Source organism: Humulus lupulus, chromosome 7 (assembly GCF_963169125.1).
Source record: "Humulus lupulus chromosome 7, drHumLupu1.1, whole genome shotgun sequence".
Classification (NCBI taxonomy): domain Eukaryota; kingdom Viridiplantae; phylum Streptophyta; class Magnoliopsida; order Rosales; family Cannabaceae; genus Humulus; species Humulus lupulus.
Window position 1 is genome coordinate 207,750,664 of NC_084799.1, and position 24,453 is coordinate 207,775,116.

Here is a 24,453-nt window from a genome sequence, read left to right on the forward strand (position 1 = left end):
GGATGTAAGTCATCTTTTTTGGGCTGAACCACTATAAAACTCTCTCTATAAATTATTTGTGGGCACTAGAAACATCTCATATACATTATTTAGCTCTCACAAATCTTCTTAATATTATTCTTTCAGATTTTGATCTAATTGTTCTCTTTTCACCCCTACCTTATAGCTACAATGAAAAATGTTAGACAAAATACCTAACATGCCCAACACTCTATATTTTTATTAGAACAAATGAATATCTAGTCATTAATCCATTACTAAATTGTACTAATGGCTATATTACAGGCTTACTTAAAGCAATGGTCAATTTTTTTTTTGTCAATAAATAAATGAATATTTGACACTTTAAGGTATCCAACACCATATGAGATGACACACTATGATTAGTTAGAGATACCCAATAAATAGTTGATCGAACAACCCAAAATTCAGTCGTTTCAACTACATCAAGCAACCTTTCAAATTGCTCAAGACTCTCCAGTTTATGGCCGCTTCTCTATGATACCAGATGTTGCTTTATTGAATTTGCTTTATTAATAGGTTCACGATTTGCCTTTGATCATTATGGACTGGTGCCAAGATCGAGTCCTAGACAGGCATACCTAATTTTAGCAGCGGTTACAATAACAATGAAAATTGATCCTTCTTTAATGATATTATATGAACAAATGTTGAACCTGATATTAGATTGCACCGATAAGTATATGGAAAAATTCTATGGTGCGGGCGCAGTGCAATTGTTTTTCCTCTAATTTTATTGGTTAAAAATGAAATATGCACCACTTTATATTTAAGAATGGGTGTATTCTACCACTTCTCAGTATTCCAGGCTCCTCTCTTTCTTTTCAATCTTCCATGTTTCTTCAGTCTTTCTTCTCTATCCTCTATGTTTCTTCATTGATCATGAAAAATTCACAAAATAAAAATACCCTTCTATGTTCCACTACCAGCGATACTTGTCTAAACTCTCCTAGGAAAAGCGTTCACCATGGCAGCGGAACACTACTGAGGAAAACAGTTAGACAAGATCAAAAGTCCTACCATGCGCGGCTATTTTTTTAGACCATAGATCTCTAAACAGATGAGTTAGATTTATTGGATACATTAGAATTATAGTGTGCCAAACCACCAATATTGTCCCTCTTATTTCACCATCTTCACTTTTTTCCAAATTATAAAGGGTTTGTACTTTTATGGATCCTGTGTTTTGTTTTATTACTTGTTTGGACTCTGTGTTTTGATAAATTACTTTTTGGACCCTATATTTTGTAAAATGGTTCAAATAGAACCCTAAACCCGATTTTGGTCAAAGTTTTCTCAACTTAAATCACGAATAATTCACCAAAATAACGCTTCAGAACAAAAATAAAATCATCTTGCTTAAAAACTGTGTTGTTATATTCAATTTTGTCTTCATTAAAATTGAGTCTAGGGGTATATTTGAATAATTTTACAAAATATAAGGTCAAAAAATGAATTTTTCAAAATACAGGGTCCAAGCAGGTAATCAGAAAAAATACAGGGTCCAAAAAAATATAAACCCAATTATAAAAGTAAAAATTTTGCAATTAAAATGGGACTTTAAGGCTTGAGACATTTACAATTTGGTCACAGTTGCCTAATTTTTTTTGGGGGAAAGTTAGATTGGATTTTGAACAGAGGAAGAAGATTAACATTTAATCTTTGGTAGTTTGATAAAAAGAAAAAACATGGTTTTGCAATGACTATTTAAGAGCACTCCCTATAGAAGAGGTAAAATGTCTAATTCTTTATAATATAGAGAAAAAATTGTTAAATAGTAGTCCAATAGGTGATGTAAAGTTATATTGTTTTACCTAAATGAATAATATTTCTCTATATGTAGTGAAATACTATTCATCAAGCTATAAATATTTTATTATTTTTTTATAAACTTTTGTATATATATGAGTGTAATACTATTATATTTAATTATTTTATTTCTTAAAATGAATAAAATATTTTAAAAAAAATATAATATTTAAATGATGTAGATAAAGAATAGAGAAGTTGATGTATGATATAATGTAAAAGTTTGAGGTAAATTATAAAAAATATGTTTTGGTGGTGTATTTTGTAATATAATTTCTCTATAATATTTAGCTAAAACTCACAAAAACATCTTCCATCACCTCCTTTATACATATATTTATAATAGCTATGCACAAATTCTAATTCATCCATATCTACATTTACATATTATTTATATAATATTTTAATATAATTATTTTTCTTTATAAGCTTTCTCTCTCCCATTTAGTATATATATTTATTATTTATTATTTTTAATTATTTTATTTTACTTTAATTAATAAAATATGTTTAAAGATATAATATTTAAATGATTTAGAGAAATATATAGAGAAGCTGATGTATGGTATAATGTAAAACTTAAAGGTAAAATAAAAAAAAAATGTGTTTTGGGGAGGTATTTTAAAAGATGGAGTAGAGCATCCATTGGGAGTAAGGGTGACAATTTGGGTCACGACATGATGACACAACACGATTAAGGTAAACACAAACACGACACATTTAATAATCGTGTCGTGTTCGTGTTTGAGTTTTTTACACGTTTAATAATCGTGTCGTGTTCGTGTTTACTTTAATCGTGTCGTGTCATAATCGTATTGACTCGTTTAATAATTGCGTCATGTCATAATCGTATCAGACACAATAACACGAATAATTTGCATAGGTTTTATGATTTTTTTCATACAGTTATGTTTAATCGTGTCATAATCGTGCTTGTGTCGTATTGACCCGTTTAATAATCGTATCATATTTGTGTTTACCTTAATTATGTCATATCATAATCGTATCGATATGAATCTGATACGTTTACACGAATTATCAGTCTTGATTGGCAGTCCTGATTGGCAGTGTTCAAAGAGTAGATGAATGCAAACCAGTGATAAAAGGTGCGGAGCTAATCTATACTTAAGGTTCAAGGAAAGATTCTTTCTTTTCAATTTTTTAAAAAAAAAACTATATTAATTATGTGTAGTGAGAATTACCATACATCCAATCTTAATTTAAGATTGTGCAACCTTCAATTTTAACCAGTAATATTTCTCAAAAATCAAGATGAACCACAGCTAATACTTATTAAATTCAGGTAATACCGTTTGGATTTTGTTGTTCTATTAACATGTGCATGAGCGTTGTGTAGTTGGAGAATGAGATTTCATGTTTCGACATTTCGATATCAGTTACTGATTTCGAACATTTCGCCATTGAAACCCACAACCAGAGTTTTCCACCAACCCATCTTCTCCTTCAACTACTCTTCAAACCATTCGAAGTTTCATTCCTACTTTTCTACTGGGACTCCGCCGAAACCTCATTTGGTTTATGACTCGGGAAAAACCCACGGAGCCAGTAAATCTCTTGTTCCGTTCAACACCCAGATCACCAAACTTGGAAGAAACGGTGATATCAGAGAAGCTGAGTCGGTTTTTTTCGGTATGCCGAACAGAAATATTGTTTCTTGGACTGCCATGCTTTCTGCGTATGCACAAAACGGAGATATTGACAGTGCACGGAAGATGTTTGATGAAATGCCTGAACGAAGTACTGCTTCTTATAATGCCATGATAACGGCTTATGTTCGGAAGAATTGTATGATAAATGAAGCTTTTGAGCTGTTTTCTGGGATGTTTGAGCGGAATGCAATCTCTTATGCTGCTATGGTTACGGGTTTCGTGCAAGCTGGGATGTTTGACGAGGCTGAGAAGTTGTACTTTGAGACCCCAACTGAATTGCGAGATCCGGTTTGTTCTAATGCGTTGGTAAGTGGCTATTTGAAGCTGGGGAGGTTGGAAGAGGCACTTTGTATTTTTGATGGAATGTTGGTTAGGGACGTGGTTTCGTGGAGCTCCATGGTTGATGGGTATTGCAAAGCAGGAAGGGTTGATGATGCTAGATATGTATTTGATAAGATGCCTGATAGAAATGTGGTTACTTGGACAACTATCATTGATGGGTACATGAAGAGCGAGAATTTTGAAGAAGGGTTTAAAATGTTTCTGAAAATGAAAAGGGAAAGAAGAGTGGAAGTTAATCCCATTACTTTGACTGTGATGTTTGAGGCCTGTGGCAGTTTGTCAAAATATGAAGAAGGTATTCAGATGCATGGGTTAGTATCACGAATGGGATTGGAGTTTGACGTCTTCTTAGGAAATTCTATCATTACCATGTATTGCAGATTTAGTTGTATAGATGCAGCTAGTAAGATCTTTCATATGATGACCAAGAGAGATGTGGTCTCGTGGAATTCCTTGATTGGTGGTTATGTTCAATGTTCTGAAATGGAAAAAGCTTTTGAAGTTTTTGAGAGGATGCCTAAGAAGGATGTAGTCTCTTGGACGACTGTGATTTCAGGATTTTTAAGTGAAGGGTTGACTGAGAGAGCCGTCCAATTGTTTGGAATGATGCCCGTAAAAGATACTGTTTCTTGGACTGCTATGATTTCTGGCTTTGTTAATAATGAGGGATATGAAGAAGCTTTCCGTTGGTTTACTGAGATGCTGGGCAATGCTATCAAGCTTGATCCAATAACTTTGAGCAGCATGATCAGTGCTTCAGCTGGTTTAGCAACTCTAAACCAAGGATTGCAGATCCATGCTCTGGTAATAAAGATGAATATGGAGTTTGATTTGCAGATCCAAAACTCTCTAGTCTCAATGTATATGAAATGTGGAAGCTTTTGTGATGCTTGGCAGGTTTTCATGAATATTGATTCACCAAATACTGTTTCTTTTAACTCGATGATTACTGGACTTGCACAAAATGGTCTTGCCAAAGAAGCATTAAATTTATTTAGCAAAATGCAGAATAAAGGATGCAAACCAAACCAAGTTACCTTTCTTGGTGTTCTTTCAGCTTGTGTCCATGTGGGATTAGTAGAAGATGGGCGGAAATACTTTAAATTGATGAAATCTTTGTACAATATTGAAGCAGGGGCTGACCATTATGCTTGCATGGTTGATCTCCTTGGTCGAGCTGGCTTACTAGATGAAGCTATGGAGTTGATCCATTCGATGCCCTTTGAGCCTCATCCCGGAGTTTGGGGTGCCCTTCTTGGAGCAAGCAGGACGCATTTACGTCTTGATCTTGCAGAAGTGGCAGCTCAACGACTTTTTGAATTGGAACCTGATAATGCAACTCCTTATGTGGTCCTGTCTAACTTGTGTTTTGTTTCTGGGAAAAAAGATGGCAACGAGCTAAGGATGACCAAGAAATTGAAGGGGATAAGGAAGAGTCCAGGTTGTAGCTGGATTGTGGTGAAGGACAAGGTTCATTTGTTCCTTGCAGGGGATCAATCTCATATGGAGATAGAACATATTAAAGTTGTACTCTCAATGATAATGATAGACATGAGATAGCTGCAATTTCATGGTTAAGGGCAGCTCATTCTTCAACTTGAATGCGTTTTACTTGAATATGGAGGTCTTACAAGCTATAATCAACTTTTTTCTTGGTAAATATATACATGTTTTCATGTAATGTGATTGGCTATATTTTCTTTATGCTTGATGATAAACTAATGTGATGCTATTAGGGCTTTCTTTGGCAGGAAAATGAAGTTCGTCAGTAAAACGTCCATTAGTAGGTCTGGGTTTAGACCTCCAAACTCTCCTGGGTACTTTTCTCATTTCTCAACTAATTATGTTAGAATCACAAGTAAATATTGTATTTACATGTATATATATATATATGTATACACGAAAAAAAATTATAAGGATTGCTGCAATAACCCTAGAGGGGTGCTTCTAACGGTGGGGTCTATAGTTTCTTCTCACAAAATCCAAAGTTTGACTCAATTCTTTACATCTACATTACAATTGGGTCTATATTTTTAACATGCTTTTTGGGTGGAATTCATTGTTGAATGGTGGTGTTATGTGCTTTATTTGTTTATGACATGTTGAACTCACTGGGCATTTTCTGCTGTTTAATTGTTGTATTACTATGAAGTTGAGTTTTCATGGTGCCAAAGTAGTCCACCTGTCATTTGCTTATGTGAATTCTTTATCTTGATAATTCTTAGGTAGAGGAGAGAATATTAAATCAATGGCACTTACTGAAGAGCATACAAGGGACATCTTTGAAAATCTTCTCTTCAGTATGCGTCTGTTCAAAGAACTAACAGGCACATATCCTCAAAACATAACAGTAAGTTCAGTTCATTTGAAACATTCTCTTATACCTTTTCTGCTTATTCTGCAAGTGTGCCTCATTGTTTTGTGTTTGACATGAAGTGTGGATGCTCTTAAAACGTTGTTTTGATGATCAAGTTATTTCTAACTTTAATTAATTTTGACATATCTCATATTACAAATATCAAGATAGATTATGCATGATGGGGCTACAAGTTTTTTTGCTCTTTGATGGAATATATGCATCATAGACGTGAATATGTTTTGTTAGATTGTGGGAGTTAATAGTACAGTAACTAGGCTGCAACCTGAGACATTGCGACTTCTATGTTTTCTTTCTATATTTGTTCTTAGCTTAATACCAACTATACTGTTACCAGGTGGTGAGCTATGATTTTAAGGCCGAGAGATTTTCACAACTGCATCGATCTGCATTAGGCTTTCCGGAATCTAGATTTTTCTTCTTGGGCAGCCCAGCTTCCTACCTCATCTGCGAGAGCAGCTGCTAAGAAAGGAGACCCACATGGCTGTCGAGGTTCACTTCTTCGAAACTAGGACGTGATCCTTTTCACAGAACAACCCCTTATCCTGATGGTTGTCCTGAGATTGAAGGACTTTGCAGATACTGTGGAACTGATCCTTATCCAGCCTCACTTCCATGGGCTCAGTAAAACTCTTACTTACCTTTGATCCTTGCAACCTTAACAAAAACAATAGTTTGGGAGCTTTGGATTACTTTGTTGGGTTCAAATCTTTAATTTTAGAAGAAATTAGAAACATTGGTTAGATGTATCATATCCTAAAAGGAGAAGAATTATTTGACTTGTCATGGCACTATGAAAGGCTGAGGTTTGGTCATAATCTTAAATTTGGAGTATTATTATGCATTTAAACACTTTTTTTTTTTGTTTCAATATTGATGTGAATGAATTTGTACTTTTTCAGCAGTATTGCAAGCTATAAAATTAGGCCATCTACACATAGAATAATAGTTAAATAGCTTGGTTTGGTTTGAGCAGATTGTTTCCTTTACAAGCTCTAGAATTTGCAAAAACTTTGAAGAGAAAAAATCTCTTACAACTCTCTCTCCTTTTGAAATGTCAATCATAGGTTTTCTTCAACTGTATTTCTACCATTCAATCATGAGCAATGCTTTTGATCGAGGACGAATCTAAGTGGGATTAAATAATTTTTTCTTAGGATTTGTCTATGGATAAATATATTAGAAGTGTTCTTGAATGATTCACGATGTTAAAAATATATGTGAGACTTTTAATAGATTTCGTCTAAGGTGATTAACGGAAGGGTTTATATTTTTTTGGACCCTGTGTTTTTTTCCATTACTTGTTTGGACCCTGTGTTTTGAAAAATTACTTTTTGGACCCTATGTTTTGTAAAATTATTAAAATAGAACCCTAAACTCGATTTGGGTCAATGTTTTTTCAACTAAAATCATAAATAATTTACCAAACTAACAATTCAGAATAAAAATAAAATCATTCTGCTTAAAAACTATGTTGTTATATTCAATTTTTTCTTCATCAAAATTGAGTTTAGGATTCTATTTTAACTATTTTACAAAACATAGGGTCCAAAAAGTAATTTGTCAAAACACAAGATCCAAATAGGTAATGGGAAAAAATACAGGGTCCAAAAAGGTATAAACCCTTATCGGAATGATGACGTAGTATTTTGGCTACTGATGTGGCAATGCTGTAGGTAAAATAATTAGTAATTTTGCCTACAAACTTTAACCATTACCAAATTGTATTATTTTTATTAAAAAATAAAAATAAATAATTAAATATTCAACTATTAAAAAATATCATTTTAAAAGATTAAGAAAATAAAAAAAACTAAAATTTTCTAATTAATTAATAAATTTTCAAATGTTAGAAAATTAAAATTCTAATTGATAAAAAAATAACTATTTATTTTCTTTTCTTATCTATTTACAATATATTCTAAAATAAAAATTAAAAATAAATTCTAAAATTAAATTTTTTCTATTTGTCTTGTAAGATGGACAGTCATATTTTCTTAATCTTGTAAATTGATTATTTTGAAGGTTTTAATTATCTTTTTTAAGAAAAAAATAACTTTTTTTTTTAATTTTCAATTTTTTAATAAAAAGAGCACGATTTAGTAGTGATCAAAGTTAGAGGTCAAATTGTTAATTATTTTACATGTAGCATTCATGTGGCAATGCCACATCAGTGGCTAAAATGCCATGTTATATTTCGTTAGCCACCAATGATGAAATCTAAAAGAAATCTTATATTTCAATAATGTGTATAGTTCAAAGAATTTTTTTAACATCACAAATCATTCAGGGACACAATTGATAGTAGTCATAGTTCAGGGGAAATTGTTATTTATTAAAAAAATAAACATTTGGAAGATACGAGAATCAAAATAGCGAAGTTTTAGACAATGAGGTTTTGCTAATTTAGACAATGAGGCCCATGAATTGGCTAAACACGCTATTAAGCTAGACAATGAGGTTTGTTAGTTGGAACAAATTCCATATTTTAAATTTAAAAAGAATTTAAATAAAATAATTAAAAAATATATATTGTAATTGGTGAAAATGTATAATTTTGAATTATTTTACTACACACAAGGTATTAATCTAAGGCAAACAATATGATCCTAAAATTGTATATTCCCTTTAAATTATTAAAAATATTTATTTCAAAATTTTACTAAATTAACATTCGTATTAAATTAAATAATTAATTTAAATTCTTATTTAATGTAAATATTTTTAATTATTTATCATATCAAAGTGTGATAAATTATTTTATAAAGGATTTAGTCTTATATTCCCATGCATAACAAAACGATAGACATTAAAAAAAAAGATTTATATATTTTTGGACCATGTGTTTTGTCTCATTATCTGTTTAGACCCTGTATTTTGACAAATTATTTTTTGGGCCCTATATTTTGTAAAATAATTAAAATAGAACCCTAAACTCAATTTTAATGAAGACAAAATTGAATATAACAACACAGTTTTTAAGTAGAATGATTTTATTTTTGTTCTGAATTGTTAATTTGGTAAATTATTTGTAATTTTAGTTGAGAAAATATTGAGCAAAATCGAGTTTTATTTTAATCATTTTATAAAACATAGGATCCAAAAAGTAATTTATCAAAACACAGAGTCCAAACAGATAATAAAAAAAAACACAGAGTACAAAACCCTTCAAAAAATATATATATATATAAATGAAATAAATACAAGAAAAAGAAAAGGGCAATCACTGTGTTTGGTAATTTCCCTATTCATTTTGAGATTTTTGTTTTAATTTAATTTATTTTTCTTCATAAAAAATAAAATAAATGTTTTTTTATTTTATTTTTATTTATTTCAAACGCGTCCTCATTCTTGACCAAAACCATTACTTCAAAGGCTCTTCTCTTTACTTTTTCTTTGCTTTCTTTCTCTATTTTTCCTTTCCCGGACCAAAACCAACTCTAAAATTTTCCCAAGAATATTCTTTATTTTCTCGGGAAAAACATTCGAACGCAAACAAAAATACGATTTGAAGCTCGAATTCAAGCTTCCCTACCCCCAAGCCAACCTCCGATCTCATCGCTTCTCCCTCTCTCCGCGAAGCCAACATGACTTCATTCAAATCCTAGGGTTTACCTTCGGATTTTTCTCTTTTTTGGTTTTTCGATTTGGCGATTTTTAATAATTCTTCTTTTTTCCTGGGTCCCCGAACATGTATAGCAATTTCAAGGAGCAAGCTATAGAGTACGTGAAGCAAGCCGTACAGGAAGACAATGCTGGGAATTACGCAAAGGCTTTTCCTTTGTATATGAATGCGTTGGAGTACTTCAGGACGCATTTGAAGTACGAGAAGAACCCTAAGATTAAGGAAGCGATTACGCAGAAATTCACTGAGTATTTGCGCCGTGCCGAGGAGATCCGGGCGGTTTTGGATGATGGCGGCCCCGGTCCGGCTTCGAACGGTGATGCTGCTGTGGCGACCAGGCCGAAGACTAAGCCCAAGGATGGGGAAGGTGGAGATGGGGAGGATCCCGAGCAGGCAAAGCTCCGCGCGGGGCTTAATTCGGCGATCATAAGGGAGAAGCCCAATGTGAAGTGGAACGATGTGGCGGGTTTGGAGAGTGCTAAGCAGGCATTGCAGGAGGCTGTTATATTGCCTGTGAAGTTTCCTCAGTTCTTTACTGGTTTGTGCTCTTCGTTTCTTGGTCAAAATTGTTATGCTTTGATTCTTTGGGTATGCATTGTTTGATAATTATTGTTTAGTATTTTTGTCAAATTTGACAAAAAAGCTTAAATTTCTAGCATCATTTCATATTATACCGGGATATACTTATATATGTGTGTGTACTCACATACACCTAATTGTCAATAAGAGCTAGGTATGTTATTGCCTTGTGCTGAGTCTTACTTATTGGGAAAGCAAGAGAATAACTAGCTAAATCGTTGTCTTAGCATTTTGTTTTGTCCTTGGGTTGTTGAAGTGATTTTAGCAACATGGTATCTAAAAGACTGAAAGTTCAGCATTACTAATGGTTGATTTTATTTCAAAGTCTCATCCTGCCTGAACTAGTACTACCATGCATTATTGATTTAATTTTTGCTTGTACTTATTACCTTATAAATTTATTTAGTGTAACATTTTGCAGAATGATCTATAGTAATCTTCTTTGCAAATGAAAGGGTTTTATATTTTTATTTTTTTATGTATAACAATCTATAACAGAGATCTAGTTATAGCATAATCTGTCAAACACACGCGTGCATGCACATGTTTGAATATGCACATCAGTCGTTTAGATTGTTCAACCTGTTATGTTTTGCTTCTAGGATCATAATTTTATCGGTATTATTACTGCTTTTAGGGAAGAGACGTCCATGGAGGGCTTTTCTATTGTATGGACCACCTGGAACTGGTAAGTCGTACTTGGCCAAGGCTGTTGCAACTGAAGCAGATTCTACATTTTACAGGTAATATATCTTATGACCTTTTTTATACGTGACATTTTGAAATTATCTCTGCACATAGCCGTTCACAAAATGTCGATAAGCTGCTTGATGAGGAAGCAACCCCCGTGATTTTGGCACTATATTGAAAATGTTTTCTTGTCATGACTCGTGTGCACCTGTATAAAGAATTTATCTTTCAGTCTCAGTTCAAGCTGCTTTTTGTATTGTATCTGTAGCTTTCTAACTAATTGCATAGAAGATAGAAACCATAGTTAACTATTATACTTGCATCTTTTTCTTCTGATTTTTGTAAGTTTTGACAAGAGCATATTACAATATAATATAGCAAGTCTGTCTGTTTTCGTTTAGTGAGTTTTGGAAAGCATAATCAGACCATTGGTGGATGAAGTATTCTACTCTATTGAGTACATTCATTTGATTTCTGTGTTGCATAGTTTGTTCCTAAATAAACTCGGGTAAATTAATCTCATGTTTATATATTAGCTAGATTTTGCATAATTTAATATAACTTACTTTCTGCTGGGGCCTAATTTACAATGATTCTGATTTTGTTTGGCAGTGTTTCATCATCAGACCTTGTTTCAAAGTGGATGGGTGAAAGTGAAAAATTAGTCTCTAATCTCTTTCAAATGGCACGTGACAGTGCTCCATCTATCATCTTCGTTGATGAGATAGATTCCTTGTGTGGCACGCGTGGAGAAGGCAATGAGAGTGAAGCTTCTAGACGTATTAAGACAGAGCTTCTAGTGCAGATGCAGGTATATGTGGTGGGAAGTTGTGAAGTAGATTCTTAAGTTGCTTGGTCGATTTTTATTCCATCTGGCTCATTATATAAATGATCATCAAAGTATTGTGGGATATTACTCATAAACTGCTGGAGTAGGTTGTGTGTATTTGTTTTCTTTTTCTTAATTTTTTTTTTATATTTTTTGTTTGGTCTTAGTCTCTTTCTCTGGAAGGTTGCTTTATTTTGTCTTCTTACCTGTTTTAGGTTGTGTATAGTGAAATAAAAGTTGTCTTTGTTAGTTTGTTCTTTATTAATAGATCCTTGAACTGTTATCTTCAATGAAGTAATACTTGTTTGCTGATGTATATCATGGAATTTTTTTTTCCTTCTTCATATAAATATGCTCCTAATGTATCAATAATAGTATATTTAAGAGAAAATTGTTTTTTGCTATTTTCCATAGTTATTATTGGCTTTGCTTGATTTTGTTTAGTTTAAAAATTGCATTGCCTGTTGCATATGCATGCTCTCTTACTATTAACTAGTGGGGGACTTTATTTATCTATTTCTCTTATGAAAGAGTTGATGAGTGAATTGACAGCTTGTTGTTAACTTGGATTACATTTCAAATGTTTAGGGTGTAGGAAATAATGATCAGAAAGTACTTGTACTTGCGGCAACAAATACACCTTATGCTTTAGACCAGGTAAAAGAAAACGCGTGACGCTTTTGTGTCTTCATTTGAAACCGCTTGCGACCATTTTTGTAGCTATGGCTAATCAGTAGAGATGCAGGCTATTCGGCGACGTTTTGACAAGAGAATTTATATTCCTCTACCTGATGCAAAGGCTCGACAGCATATGTTCAAGGTATTTAAAATGGTCCTTGAATATTTTTGTTGAAGAAAAGGAATTGGAGAGTTTGGTTTTGCAGTTGATTATCATCTAAATCTAAATAGCTGCTTATATTTTGCTGTTTTGGCTTTGATAACTCTTGCCAGGTGCATCTGGGAGATACTCCTCACAACTTGACAGAAAGTGATTTCGAAACTTTAGGTCGTAAAACAGAAGGTTTTTCAGGATCAGATGTTGCTGTTTGTGTAAGCACTGGACCTTATGATATGCTATCTGTTTCATTCTTCTTAGAAGTGTTTAACTGACTATTTGAAATGTTTCATGTCGCCATTTTGTCTTTTTGGTATTCTTTTCTACAGGTTAAGGATGTTCTTTTTGAACCTGTTCGTAAAACCCAAGATGCAATGTTCTTTGTTAAGAATTCTGATGGCATGTGGGTGCCATGCGGACCAAAGCAACCGGGTGCTGTCCAAGTATCTATGCAAGATCTGGCTGCACGAGGCGAAGCCTCAAAGGTAAGAAGATCCCGGCTCTCATTTTAAGTTCTGGTTTTGCCTCTTTTCCATGCAGGTGATATATTTGACTCTTAGGCCCCGTTTGGTTGGGGGAAATGAATGGAATGGAAAGGAAAGGAAAGGAATCCATTTTCATTCCTTTTCTATGGTTAGAAATTAAAGCATTGGAATGGCTTTTCCGCCAATCTTCCACCCAAACACAAATGGAAATGCCATTCCAATGCACAATTATAATTTTTTTCTCACTCGTATTAAATTTTATTCCATTATTGTTACTATTTCCATTTCTATCCCCATTTGTGTTTTCATTACTCCCAACCAGATGAAACTATCTGTTGTATGTTATATTCTTGTGAATTTCAGCTTGCATGCCTATTGAGAAATCAATAATATGTGAGCGTGTTTGCGGTGGTTCCGTGCATGTTTTGATTGCCGTTGTTGCTTAATGCCTCGTGCATGCAGATCCTTCCACCTCCCATTTCAAGAACAGATTTTGATAAGGTGCTTGCTAGACAGCGACCAACCGTGAGCAAATCTGACCTCGAGGTCCATGAGAGATTCACAAAGGAGTTCGGGGAGGAAGGGTAATGATATTTTTCTGTAATTATGATAAAAATCAATCCACGCTTATCATCATCATCATCATAATATCACTATGATTGTGTTTCACTCATTCTCATTGGTGGTGGATCTGATGTATTGCTTTACTTATTAGTTTCTTTGAATCTGGAAGGCAATATAGTATAACCTTTCTTTCTTCTGTATTGAGACGAAAACACAGGGCTTTGATACTTTCTTGGATTGCCTTATTTAAAATTCTGTAAATTACAGTTCAAGAAAAATATGCTTTCAAATTACTTTATTTATTTTTTTCTTACCCCACTGAGAGAAAGGTATGAACATGGTTGAATTTGTGTATATCATTTGCTTTGATGATCATTTGGTTTGGTGTGATTATATATGTTCTTAAATTGCTGTATATATATATATATATAAGAATATGATTGTATTCAGTATTACTTGTAACACCTTGTAAATTTGTTATTATACTTTCATAATAAATACATGTTTTCATTTGTTAATTTTTTAAAAAATTTGAAAAAATCAAAATTTGTAGTTAATATTAAAGTAACCATTTATGGCTAGGAGTGCACTTTTATTTATATATATATATATATAAGAATATGATTGTATTCAGTACTACTTGTAACACCTTGAAAATTTGTTATTATAACTTTTTGATCAACTAACATGGAAATGATGAAAAACCTCTACAATAAAATATGAGATAATTTAGTGAGAAAGAATAATGTTCTATCAAAATTAAAAATAAATAAAGGGTATTTTTGTTTTACTTGCTTCAATGTTTATCATTTTGCATCAGTTAATTGGGTCCTGATAAATTTTCTAACTGGTTGTAATTTCAACATTTCCATTCAGCTAAAGGGAGAGGAATGATATAATTCTCAAACAATTATTTAATATGATAAATATAATTATTATTTATACATAGTATTTGATTTAATTAGTTGATAAAAATAATAATAAATTCAGATTTAAATTTATTATTATTTTTATACTTTTTTACAAACTAAATAAAAGATTGTAATAAATGATTACAGAACTGCTATTAACGATTATTCTTTAATTTTTATAAAATTTTGTATTTTTCAAATTTTTTTGAAATTATGTGTAATTTAATATAATGTTCGGTTGATTAAATAAATTTTACAAACTATTTGTCACGAAAGTGTCGTTGTTCTTTAAGTTAAAACTTACTACAAAATCTCAAAATTAACTGATAAGAGGCATTCATATAAGCGAGCAAAAAAGGTAAATGGTTATATCGATCTTGAAAACTTAACCATAGGGAGGTTATCTTATTGTTCTTGAGGGAGGTTTGTTTATAGTCTTTTCAATTCCTATGAAATCCCTTACTTTTGTTTTTGCCTAAGCTCTCTTATGAATTATTTTGTAGGGCTGTTGGTCACACTAAATTGGGCTCAAAGGCTTGGAATTTAGCTGGATGTTATATTTTCTGACTCCCTTTCTCTTGTCTTGGCTTTAAATAATAACATAACTTATTGTTGACGCCGCTTTTCGTCAACAGTGAAATAAGAGCACGAAAACAATAAATAATTATGGCCAGAAAAATACAATAAAACAAATGGGATTTTTTACGTGGTTCAGCAGTTAACTCTGCCTAGTCCACGAGTCTTTGTTATTAGAACTTAAGATGATTTCTGGAAATTCTTCAAGAATGAATTCTCCAAAGTTTTATCTCAAGATCACAAAAATTCGGTCATTTTCCATGGTGCATGACCCCTCTATTTATAGAGGAGATTTCATAATACTATCCCACACATTTCGGGAAGTTATTCTGTATATGTAAATAAATTTAATGGCATTAAAAGCCTGTAATCCTATATACAAGGAAACGTCCCTTGAAGATCAGGGGGCGTATAACTGAATAACAAATACCCCTTTATTATAGGGGATTTACAACAATGAATGTAGACCGCGTCTCTCCAAAATGACTCATTAGGATATTCAAAGTTATCAATCTACATTGTCAGTGCCGTGCCCACCCAGGTCTCTTACTGACTTTCGAGCTGTAGCGTTTCCCCGAGATCATGTGGCTTCGAGCTCATACTTATGTCAGGCTCGGAGCCCCTGATCCGAGGTCATCCGAGAACAGACGTACTTCGATGTCTGCCTTTCGGGCTTGTGAGGATTTCGAGGCTACCATATTCGAGGTTGCCCCTGCTTTGTAGGTTCGATGCCTAGGTGGCGGACACGTCTTCCAGACATTACAAGCCCATTCCTGACGAATCCAGCTTTCGAGATCACAATTCTTAAGGCTCGAAATCTGGGTGTAACATTTTGCCCCCTCAAAAGTATTTGTTCGAATCCTTATGAGAATGAAACTTTTGAACTACTTTCTTCGAGAACCACACGGTCACACATACTTGAGGGTGAACACGCGTCAGTCGGGCATTGCTCATCCAAGGTACTCGAGTACCTTGGAAATCTACCCACGATCGTTCGCCTGCCACCTTTTCGGTGCCATCTTGTCATTTGTCCCTCGCCGTCGGATTTTATAAGGATTCTGGCCAATGGCTCAGATTAATCCCTTTTTACAACTTTTTACTATCTATATATAAGGCCTTGGACATCTTCTTCCTCTTATTTTACACTCATCAGAGAAAAAAGAAAGAGAGACAAAACCAAAAGCCATCCCAGAGAGTTTTTTGCTTTTGCATGTTCTCCCAGCCAAAGAAACAAAGGACCACCAGTTTGTTCGAGACCGTAAGGTTATACCTGCAGCCTCTCCTTCAATCAACGATTTCTCTGCAATCGCCATCATTGTGTAAGTATCTGATGATCTTTTCGTTTTCCTTTATGCCAGTTTCTGTCTGTGTTGTTCTTTTATTTTTGGGAATGTGCTGGTTTATTTTTTAGTTTGACATGCTAGGAAGCTCTGGCCGATAGGCTTTCAAGTTTAAGTCTCCATGCTAGGTTTAAGTCACTGGTTCCAAATCCAGTTTTGATGTAGAACAAGGTCTCTTTTTTTGGGTTTTCAAAATTTAAAAGACATATCTTGCACACCAAGATATCGGGTACAAAATCTTGGTTTTAAAGAATGCACGATACCCAAGACTACCATTTCTGAATAACCGTCACCTTTTTCCCTGATATTTCGGGATTCTCAAAAACTCGATCCACTCCCCTCCTTTTTCTCGTAGAATACACGTTCCGACTCTTAATCGGGTTTCTAGTATCGATCTCGTTTCGTACCCAAGCACTCTCCGAGTTTGTCTTGCCAAGCTCGTAATTCTTGAATCCTTGCATGCATGGCCCTCACCATTTTTTCTTTCTCGCTAGATGTCACAGAATCTAGAAAGACGGTGGGGGTCGCTACTGGCAATTCCGTATTCGCCAAAAACTCCGAGCCCAGAATCGCTGTTTGCTCGGAACCAACGTCTGATTCGTGAATACGATCTCGCGCGCGAACAGGAAGAAACCCGAGCTCACTATCGCCGCCAAATCGTCGAGGCATAGAAAAGAAGAGGAGAACCCTTCAAGAGGCTCTTTATCCGGAATCTGATTCAGGACCCAGGCCGATCCACCTCGACCCTAGGTTAAAAGTGACCATCGCGTACAACCCGGGAGAGCTCCAATTTTCACTGATGGGAGAGCCCTCTACCTCGCAACCGAGAAGGGAGTTCTTCGAGGCCGAGCATTACTGGAGCTCGGTTACCTCGCTAGGCCAGATAAATGATATCCTGGCCTTCCACGGTCTCAGACTGTCAGGCTCCTTAAGGTGTCGAGCTCCTACTTCTAGCGAACGAAGCTGCTATGCTCCAGGGGATGGAAATCCTGATAACAAGCTGAGGTATGCGGCTTGGAGTCAGGAGCATATGAAGGCAGGAGCGTTACTGCCTTTGAAGTCTTTCTTCAAGGACTTCACGGACTTTGCTGGGTTGGCTCCATTCCAGCTCAACACTAATTCTTACAGCGTTCTGTCTGCCCTGAGGTCGTTATACCACGAGTTGAAGTGGGAAGGACCTTCACCAAAGGAGATCATGTATCTCTTCTGTCTGAAAAGCAATCCCTCCCGAGCTCAGGGAGGAGACGGCTTCTACTATCTTTCGAGCTACCCCAAGGAGAAAAAGGTGTTCGAGGACCTTCCCAACCATCCTCCTGACTTTAAGAAGGCCTTCTTTTGGACAGATGGCCTATCCCCGTCTCGATACTATTCATTAAGACGGATTCGTAAGTACCCTAACCTTCTTTATCTCTGTGCTCGGACTTTTGTCTGTAGGCTCGTACTTAGTTGAAATGTGTTTTATTTTCCAGCCAACTATCACCGTCCTACTCCGACTGACGAGATGAAGGAGCACAGAGAGACTCTGCTCCAACTCCCTTATGGCAGGAGGTCCCTTTCATATCTTCTGCATAAGGGTAAGCTCCGAACTTGCGGGCTCTTGGGAGAGGACCAGTCCACCTCGGATTGGTCCAACAAAAAGTACGACCGTTGGGAGCTTGTGCCTCTGCCAACAGGCATCCTCCCTCCAAGTAGGGAGGTGAGGCCCCCACCTCCGGTTCGCCGAAGGAGCCCACAATCAGGGAACGAGGTCAACGACGAAGCCTCGAGCTCGGGCTCGGATGATCAAGGTACAGTCATTCTAAGCTCGAAAATGTGGTCCCCCACCCTGTTAAAGCACAAACCCGATAGGCTAGTTCTGTGCGAAGACGATAGGAACCACTTTTATGTGTGGGCTTGGGTAGATGAGCGGGTTCATAGGTTCGATAGCTGGCTCGGGCAATACGATACTATGTATAGCCTGAACGGGTATGGAACGGAATAGCCGTCCAATACGGGACCAATGATTATAGGGACCTTTCGAGGTTGACATCTACATATAGGGAAGGTACTCCCCCCGCCTCCTCTGAAGATGGGGGAATTTCATGGTCTCCGAGCTCAAGCTCGGGGGAGAGTTCCAGTTAGGTCTTTCTCTACTTGGTTTTTTTTTTTTTTTTTTTATCTTCCAAGTTTGTTAGCACTATGCTTAACTTCGATTGGAACTGTGCAGGTGCTATGGATTCCGACCTTGAAGCCGTGCTCTTCAGCGATGAGGGAGCTCAAAAGAGTAAGCGCCCGGGAGGCTCGCGGAAATCAGATCGGCCATCTAAAGTCCCCAGGCGCACTGAGAAGACCCCAACGGCTCAAACTGCTGCAAGCACAGCTGAGGATCCGAATGCCCAGGTCGATGCATCTGTCTCGATCGCGCCCGTTACGCTTCCTCCAGCCGCAACTCTCCTAACAATCGGCCGACCTCCAAAGAAACCCTCAATCTCCAAGGCACTCCTGCCGTCGGCCCGACCTCATGTTGAAGAGTTCGTGCTTGATGGTACTGCTGGGATCCACGGAGCTATACTTGGCTCGGACGTCCTTTCTCGAGTGGGTCAGAGTTTTTCAGGATTCGGCGCTGACCACTGGGACTTTGTGAATAAGGCCCCAGACTGTAATGCTCTCTATGATAAGAGTATTGAACTTACTGCCGCAGTAATTTTCGCAACTCACCTTTAATTGCTTATGTCTTGGCTTGTGCTCTAATTCAATCTTTATGCTTTAGGCCTTCGTCATCTCGGCACAACTTAATTATAAGCTGACCAATGAGGTGCACACGAGCATGTCTCTAGCCCAAGAGTCGAGGGATCTCCAGCTTAAAACGGCTGATGAACTCAAAGACTCGAAGGCCGAGCTTGAAAAGGTGAAAACTCGTCTTGCGGAGCTGGAGAAGGCTAATGCCAAACTCGAGGAGGAGAAAGCTGCCACTTTCGAGATAATGGAAAGCGAGAAGGCCCGAATCCTTAACGAGTTCAAAGAGAATAAGGAAAAAGCGGTCGACCAAGCCATGTACAAAATCTAGGTTGATAATGCCGACCTCGACACCAGCTTCCTAGGTCCTCTTGAGGCGAAGTTTGTAGAGCAGTGGAATGTCCGACTTGAGGCGGATGAGGCTGCTCGGGAGACTGCTCGGGGGGCTGCTCAGAAGGATAGTCATGCTATTCGTCCTGAGGGGTCTAGTGTCGCTAATGCTGAGAAAGCCAAGGAAACTGCTCCTTCCTGAACCTCACCTCGGGGCTGCGTCCCTTTGTTTTTGTAATTGTTTTAATTTATGCCCGTAGGGCTGGTACAATTTCTTTTTATTTTAATACATATGCTTTACATTTCTTGGTTTGAAATATTTTGCACATTTTATATTAAAGAACCGCGTATGTTTATTTATTCGTACAAACATAGTTTGGATTTTAGGCTCGAGGCCCAATGCATTCATGCACCGTTTGCTCGAATTATCCGCTTCCGATCTCGTTATTCATCAAGGTCGGATATTACTTTAACCATGAACCCGAAAGTACTTGTATGGTGTGTAATGCAAATGGTTTAGTTATATCTTATTATTTAGTTACTTTTTCTGGTCCTCGGTTATTTCTCCGAGGTTTTGAGTTCGAAACTATTTTTCTATAAGATACTCCAGCCTCGATCTCGACTTATCTCGAAGTAGGTTTAGGTTCCAACTTATCGTCGATTAGTTCTAGCTGGTTTGCTCCAAACCTTTTAAGGTTGTGATTGGTATCTCGACTCTGCCCCCAGTAACCTTTTGCTGATGTAATAGACGGGTCTCTGTACCTTTTCTTCTTCTCGCACAAGCACTGTACTTATTGCGTGTTCAGTGGTGGAAAGATATAAGTATAGTACCTCTCCCGTAATAGGTTTTGATAAGATGGGGGGTTCTGCGAGGTGCTTTTTAAGCTCCTGGAAGGCCAGCTCGCACTCCTCCGTCCATTCAAATTTCTTGCCTCCTCTCAAAAGGTTGAAAAACTGAAGACAACGGTTTGTAGATTTCGATATAAACCTACTTAGTGCCGCCATCCTGCCGGTCAAACTTTGGACATCCTTGTGTCTTCAAGGTGAGGGCATGTCGATCAGGGCCTGGATCTTGTCAGGGTTGGCTTCTATTCCACGAGCGTTTACAATAAAGCCCAGGAATTTTCCTGATGATACCCCGAAGTTGCACTTCTGAGGATTTAGTTTCATGTTATACTTCCGGAGCACGCCAAAGCATTCTTCGAGGTCGTCAACATGGTTATCGTTAAGTTGAGACTTGACTAGCATGTCATCAACATAAACTTCCATGTTGTTCCCTATTTGCTCTGAAAACATTATATTCACAAGCCGCTGGTATGTGGCCCCAGCATTCTTGAGCCCGAATGGCATGACATTATAACTGTCCTAGATAACACCAAAGGCCTCATTGGAAGAGATCCAAATGGCACACAAGCCACGCCTTTTGATTATGGATCTGGACACGTAAACCCAGTTGCAGCTATAGATCCTGGACTTATATATGATTTTAATTCTCGCGACATTATAAATTTTCTATGTAGCACTGGTGCAAGCCCTTCACAACTGAAAAACCTCACAGGGGATGTAGTCTATTGCCAGAATCCTCCAATACCTTCCTACAACTTTAACTATCCTTCCATTGGTGTGGCTAGTCTCAATGGAAGTTTATCTCTTTACAGAACCGTTACTTATTATGGAAGTGGCCCAACTGTCTATGTTGCTTGTGTGGATTCCCCAATGGGTGTTAATGTGGCAGTTTACCCAGCTAAACTGAAGTTCACAAACACTTGGGAAAAGAAGACCTTCAGGGTTGATCTTGCCCCCATTACGAGCAGCAACGGAAGCTTTGTGTTTGGAGCTTTGACATGGAGTAATGGCATTCATAGTGTTAGGAGTCCAATTGCCCTCAACGTAGTTTAATCATATGAGAACAAGTGCTTCACAGCAGTTTCAGATATTAATTTATAGAGCATGAGCTTGATAATTTGGTTTTGTATCAAAATGGCAACTGGGCAGAAATAAAAACAATTACAGTGTGGATGCCAAAAATCCACCAAAAAGAAACTCTTTAGTCCCTCGTTGGAACATAGGTGTTGGTGCTCAGAATCTCATCAAGAGAAAATGCAAGGCCGAAGCAGGCCACCATCTCGCGAGGCCAATCAAGGGTGAGGCCACCCCATCTTGCAAGGCCACCATTCCGCGAGGCCACCGTTCCGCGAGGCCCTCCCGTCTCGCGAAGCCACCAATCCGCGAGGCCACCCCGTCTCGCGAGGCCACCCCGTCTCGCGAGGCCACTGTTCCGCGAGGCCCTCCCGTCTCGTGACGCCACCGTTCCGCGAGGCCCTCCCGTCTCGCGAAGCCACCGATCCGCGAGGCCACCCCGTCTCGCGAGGCCACCGTTCCGCGAGGCCCTCCCGTCTCGCGAAGCCACCGATCCGCGAGGCCACCCCGTCTCGCGAGGCCAACATTCCGCGAGGCCCTCCCGTCTCGCGAGGCCAACATTCTGCGAGGCCCTTGGGCCACTCCCACCATGCCCATGCGCGAGGTCGAGGGAAGCTGCGAAGCCGTCAATGGCGCCCCATGCGCGAGGCCGAGGGAGGCTGCGAGGCCGTCTATGGCTCCCCATGCGCAAGGCCGAGGGAGGCTGCGAGGCCGTCTATGGCGCCCCATGCGCGAGGCCGAGGGAGGCTGACACCCCGTCACTTGACACGTATGGGCCCAAGACCCCTACTCAACGCCACGGCCAGTACGGGCACCAAGGATCCCCTTTCTCACACCTCGAAGTCCCTATGCTTAGGAGGTCTAGTACGAGTCGAATGAGACATATTTGTACGACCAAGTACTAAGTACGGATACCAGTGCCAGTGAGATTGCTGGGGTAAGGATCATGGTCCGTATGTCTACGACCATAGGTCAGAACCGACACCACTACCTCCTGCGCCAATACGCCTGCCACCACGCACCAGGCAGGGGTATAGACAAGTAGTGGAGACATCCCCTGACACCTGCCCCTATACGGGATGTACAACCACAACCTCTGAAGCCACTCCTCTAGTACAGTACGTATGTACCACTTGGTCCCCTGGGCCACTATGTACCTAAGGCCATTAGAGCCTACTATAAAAGGAACTCCAAGGCCACCTGAAAGGGGGTTAGAAAATTCATTGTATGCAGAGGCCATTAAGAAATATACATTTTTTCACTCCATTGTTCATTTGTGTTTATCCTTTCATAAGTTAATTCTAAGTTCTTATCTAGAGATCGCCGCATTTACCTTTGAGTTTTCCGACCTAATTTCGTTGACGAGATTTCACCGTCAACATACAGATATCTATATATATGTATTTAATTACTTAATCTAAATATTATTTTGGGTATTTGTATTTAATTTAAATATTATATTCAAATCTTTGTTTTTTAAAATTTACAAATTATATATCTAAATTAACTTAGCAGTTGATTTTTGCAAAAAAAAAAAATTAGAAGAAATTATATTAGAAATTTTTAAATCATTTTTTATTTTTAAAAGAAATTATATTTATTATATTGATGTTATAAATACATATTTTTAGACATTTATTGATTAATTAAAATCAAGATAAAATTTGTGTAAAATGTGATTTTTGCAACAAAAACAATTACTTAGAGACTTAAGTGCAACATTTTAGACTACTTACTGACTTTTGTCGTAAAAAAAACTACTTAATGACTTAAGTGCAATCTTTCAGACAACTCCCTGACTTTTGCTACAAAAAAAAACTATTTAGTAATTTAAGTACAATCTTTTGAACTACTTAATAATTTTTTCTGCAATTTTCCCTTTTCTCAATTATCATTATTTTTTTAATATAAATAATGAGAATGTTGTAAGATGTCTACTTAATTACCTATTGAAAATAGTTATAAACATGTTATGAAGAATTCTCAATTGTTACTACCCATAAATGAGTACTAACAATTATGATGATGTGGCAACATAGTGACTTAGTATAACAAGTCACCAACATGTAAATATTTTTTTTTAACATTAATTTCGAATTTAGTTATTATTATTTTTGCCATAATTAATGTTGTTTCCAATCAATGAGAGACACTAGCTATATTTTAGAAATTGACATGCATTTGAAAAATGAAAAGTTTACAATATTATATTTTTATAATAAATACATGTTTTTCATCAGGTAATCATTCAAAAAATTTGAAAAAAATCAAATTTTATATTTAGAAATATTAATTAACAACTATAAATATGGACCATTGATTTTAATCCAATGGTTAATACTAAAGTAACCATCCATGGGTAGTAACCATTAATAGTGCACCAAAACATGTTAATATCAGTTTTCTGCAAACATTAACAAAATAATAAAATTAAGCAAATAAATCTTAAATGCTTATATAAAACAAAAACAAAAAAACTACAAAAACCTTTATTAGCATAGAAGAAGATAATGTAAATGTTGGTATTTTTGTCGAAACTTGAGAAAAGTGCTTCATATATAATGTGCTTTTGGAGATGCTTTGAGTGTTAATACTCCATTTATAAGGACTAGAGAAGAAAAACAAAACCTTGGTAGAGAAAATTATAAAGTTTGACGAAGTCATCATCATTATCTTTTTTTTGAAATATACCATTTTGGTCCCTAAGTTTAGTCAAAATACCATAAATGCCTCCTAGTTTTCGTAAATATCAAAATGGTACCATCTGTTTTGTTTTTTATACCAAAATGGTACCCTAAAGTTATTTTTAGTCAAATTTATTTTTTTGAGGACATT

General features: G+C 36.6%; 3 protein-coding genes across 5 annotated transcripts; all 3 read left to right on the forward strand.

The window, feature by feature from the left end:
* The first annotated feature begins 3,121 nt into the window (after nucleotides 1-3,121).
* On the forward strand, nucleotides 3,122-7,123 carry LOC133789301 (pentatricopeptide repeat-containing protein At1g53600, mitochondrial). Of its 2 annotated transcripts, none has more exons than XM_062227108.1 (3): nucleotides 3,122-5,497; nucleotides 5,579-6,192; nucleotides 6,557-7,123. In XM_062227108.1, the coding sequence occupies exon 1, from the start codon at nucleotides 3,195-3,197 to the stop codon at nucleotides 5,400-5,402; it is 2,208 nt and encodes a 735-aa protein (XP_062083092.1). In that variant the 5' UTR covers nucleotides 3,122-3,194; the 3' UTR covers nucleotides 5,403-5,497; nucleotides 5,579-6,192; nucleotides 6,557-7,123. The 2 variants fall into 2 exon arrangements, with proteins under 2 accessions (XP_062083092.1, XP_062083093.1); XM_062227109.1 differs by having other exon boundaries at nucleotides 5,594-6,192.
* A 2,455-nt stretch (nucleotides 7,124-9,578) lies between these two features.
* Nucleotides 9,579-15,442, forward strand: LOC133789302 (protein SUPPRESSOR OF K(+) TRANSPORT GROWTH DEFECT 1). The gene is made up of 9 exons (XM_062227110.1): nucleotides 9,579-10,382; nucleotides 11,061-11,166; nucleotides 11,726-11,924; nucleotides 12,531-12,599; nucleotides 12,688-12,762; nucleotides 12,894-12,992; nucleotides 13,107-13,262; nucleotides 13,725-13,846; nucleotides 15,241-15,442. Exons 1-9 carry the CDS (start codon nucleotides 9,911-9,913, stop codon nucleotides 15,302-15,304), a joined length of 1,362 nt encoding a protein of 453 aa, XP_062083094.1. The 5' UTR covers nucleotides 9,579-9,910; the 3' UTR covers nucleotides 15,305-15,442.
* A 141-nt stretch (nucleotides 15,443-15,583) lies between these two features.
* On the forward strand, nucleotides 15,584-22,884 carry LOC133789303 (uncharacterized). 2 transcript variants are annotated; one of them, XM_062227112.1, is made up of 3 exons: nucleotides 15,584-18,769; nucleotides 18,860-19,332; nucleotides 19,403-22,884. In XM_062227112.1, exons 2-3 carry the CDS (start codon nucleotides 18,865-18,867, stop codon nucleotides 19,697-19,699), a joined length of 765 nt encoding a protein of 254 aa, XP_062083096.1. In that variant the 5' UTR covers nucleotides 15,584-18,769; nucleotides 18,860-18,864; the 3' UTR covers nucleotides 19,700-22,884. The 2 variants fall into 2 exon arrangements, with proteins under 2 accessions (XP_062083096.1, XP_062083095.1); XM_062227111.1 differs by having other exon boundaries at nucleotides 15,584-19,332.
* Nucleotides 22,885-24,453: the final 1,569 nt, after the last annotated feature.

Bases quoted from the DNA above. Each gene is read 5' to 3' on its own strand.
- LOC133789303 (XM_062227111.1), top strand. From the start codon at position 18,832: ATGCTTAACTTCGATTGGAACTGTGCAGGTGCTATGGATTCCGACCTT. The intron at 19,333-19,402 runs GTAATTTTCGCA...TTTATGCTTTAG, and splicing joins GTATTGAACTTACTGCCGCA to GCCTTCGTCATCTCGGCACA.
- LOC133789302 (XM_062227110.1), top strand. From the start codon at position 9,911: ATGTATAGCAATTTCAAGGAGCAAGCTATAGAGTACGTGAAGCAAGCC. The intron at 12,763-12,893 runs GTATTTAAAATG...AACTCTTGCCAG, and splicing joins CTCGACAGCATATGTTCAAG to GTGCATCTGGGAGATACTCC. The intron at 13,263-13,724 runs GTAAGAAGATCC...TCGTGCATGCAG, and splicing joins CACGAGGCGAAGCCTCAAAG to ATCCTTCCACCTCCCATTTC.
- LOC133789301 (XM_062227108.1), top strand. From the start codon at position 3,195: ATGAGATTTCATGTTTCGACATTTCGATATCAGTTACTGATTTCGAAC.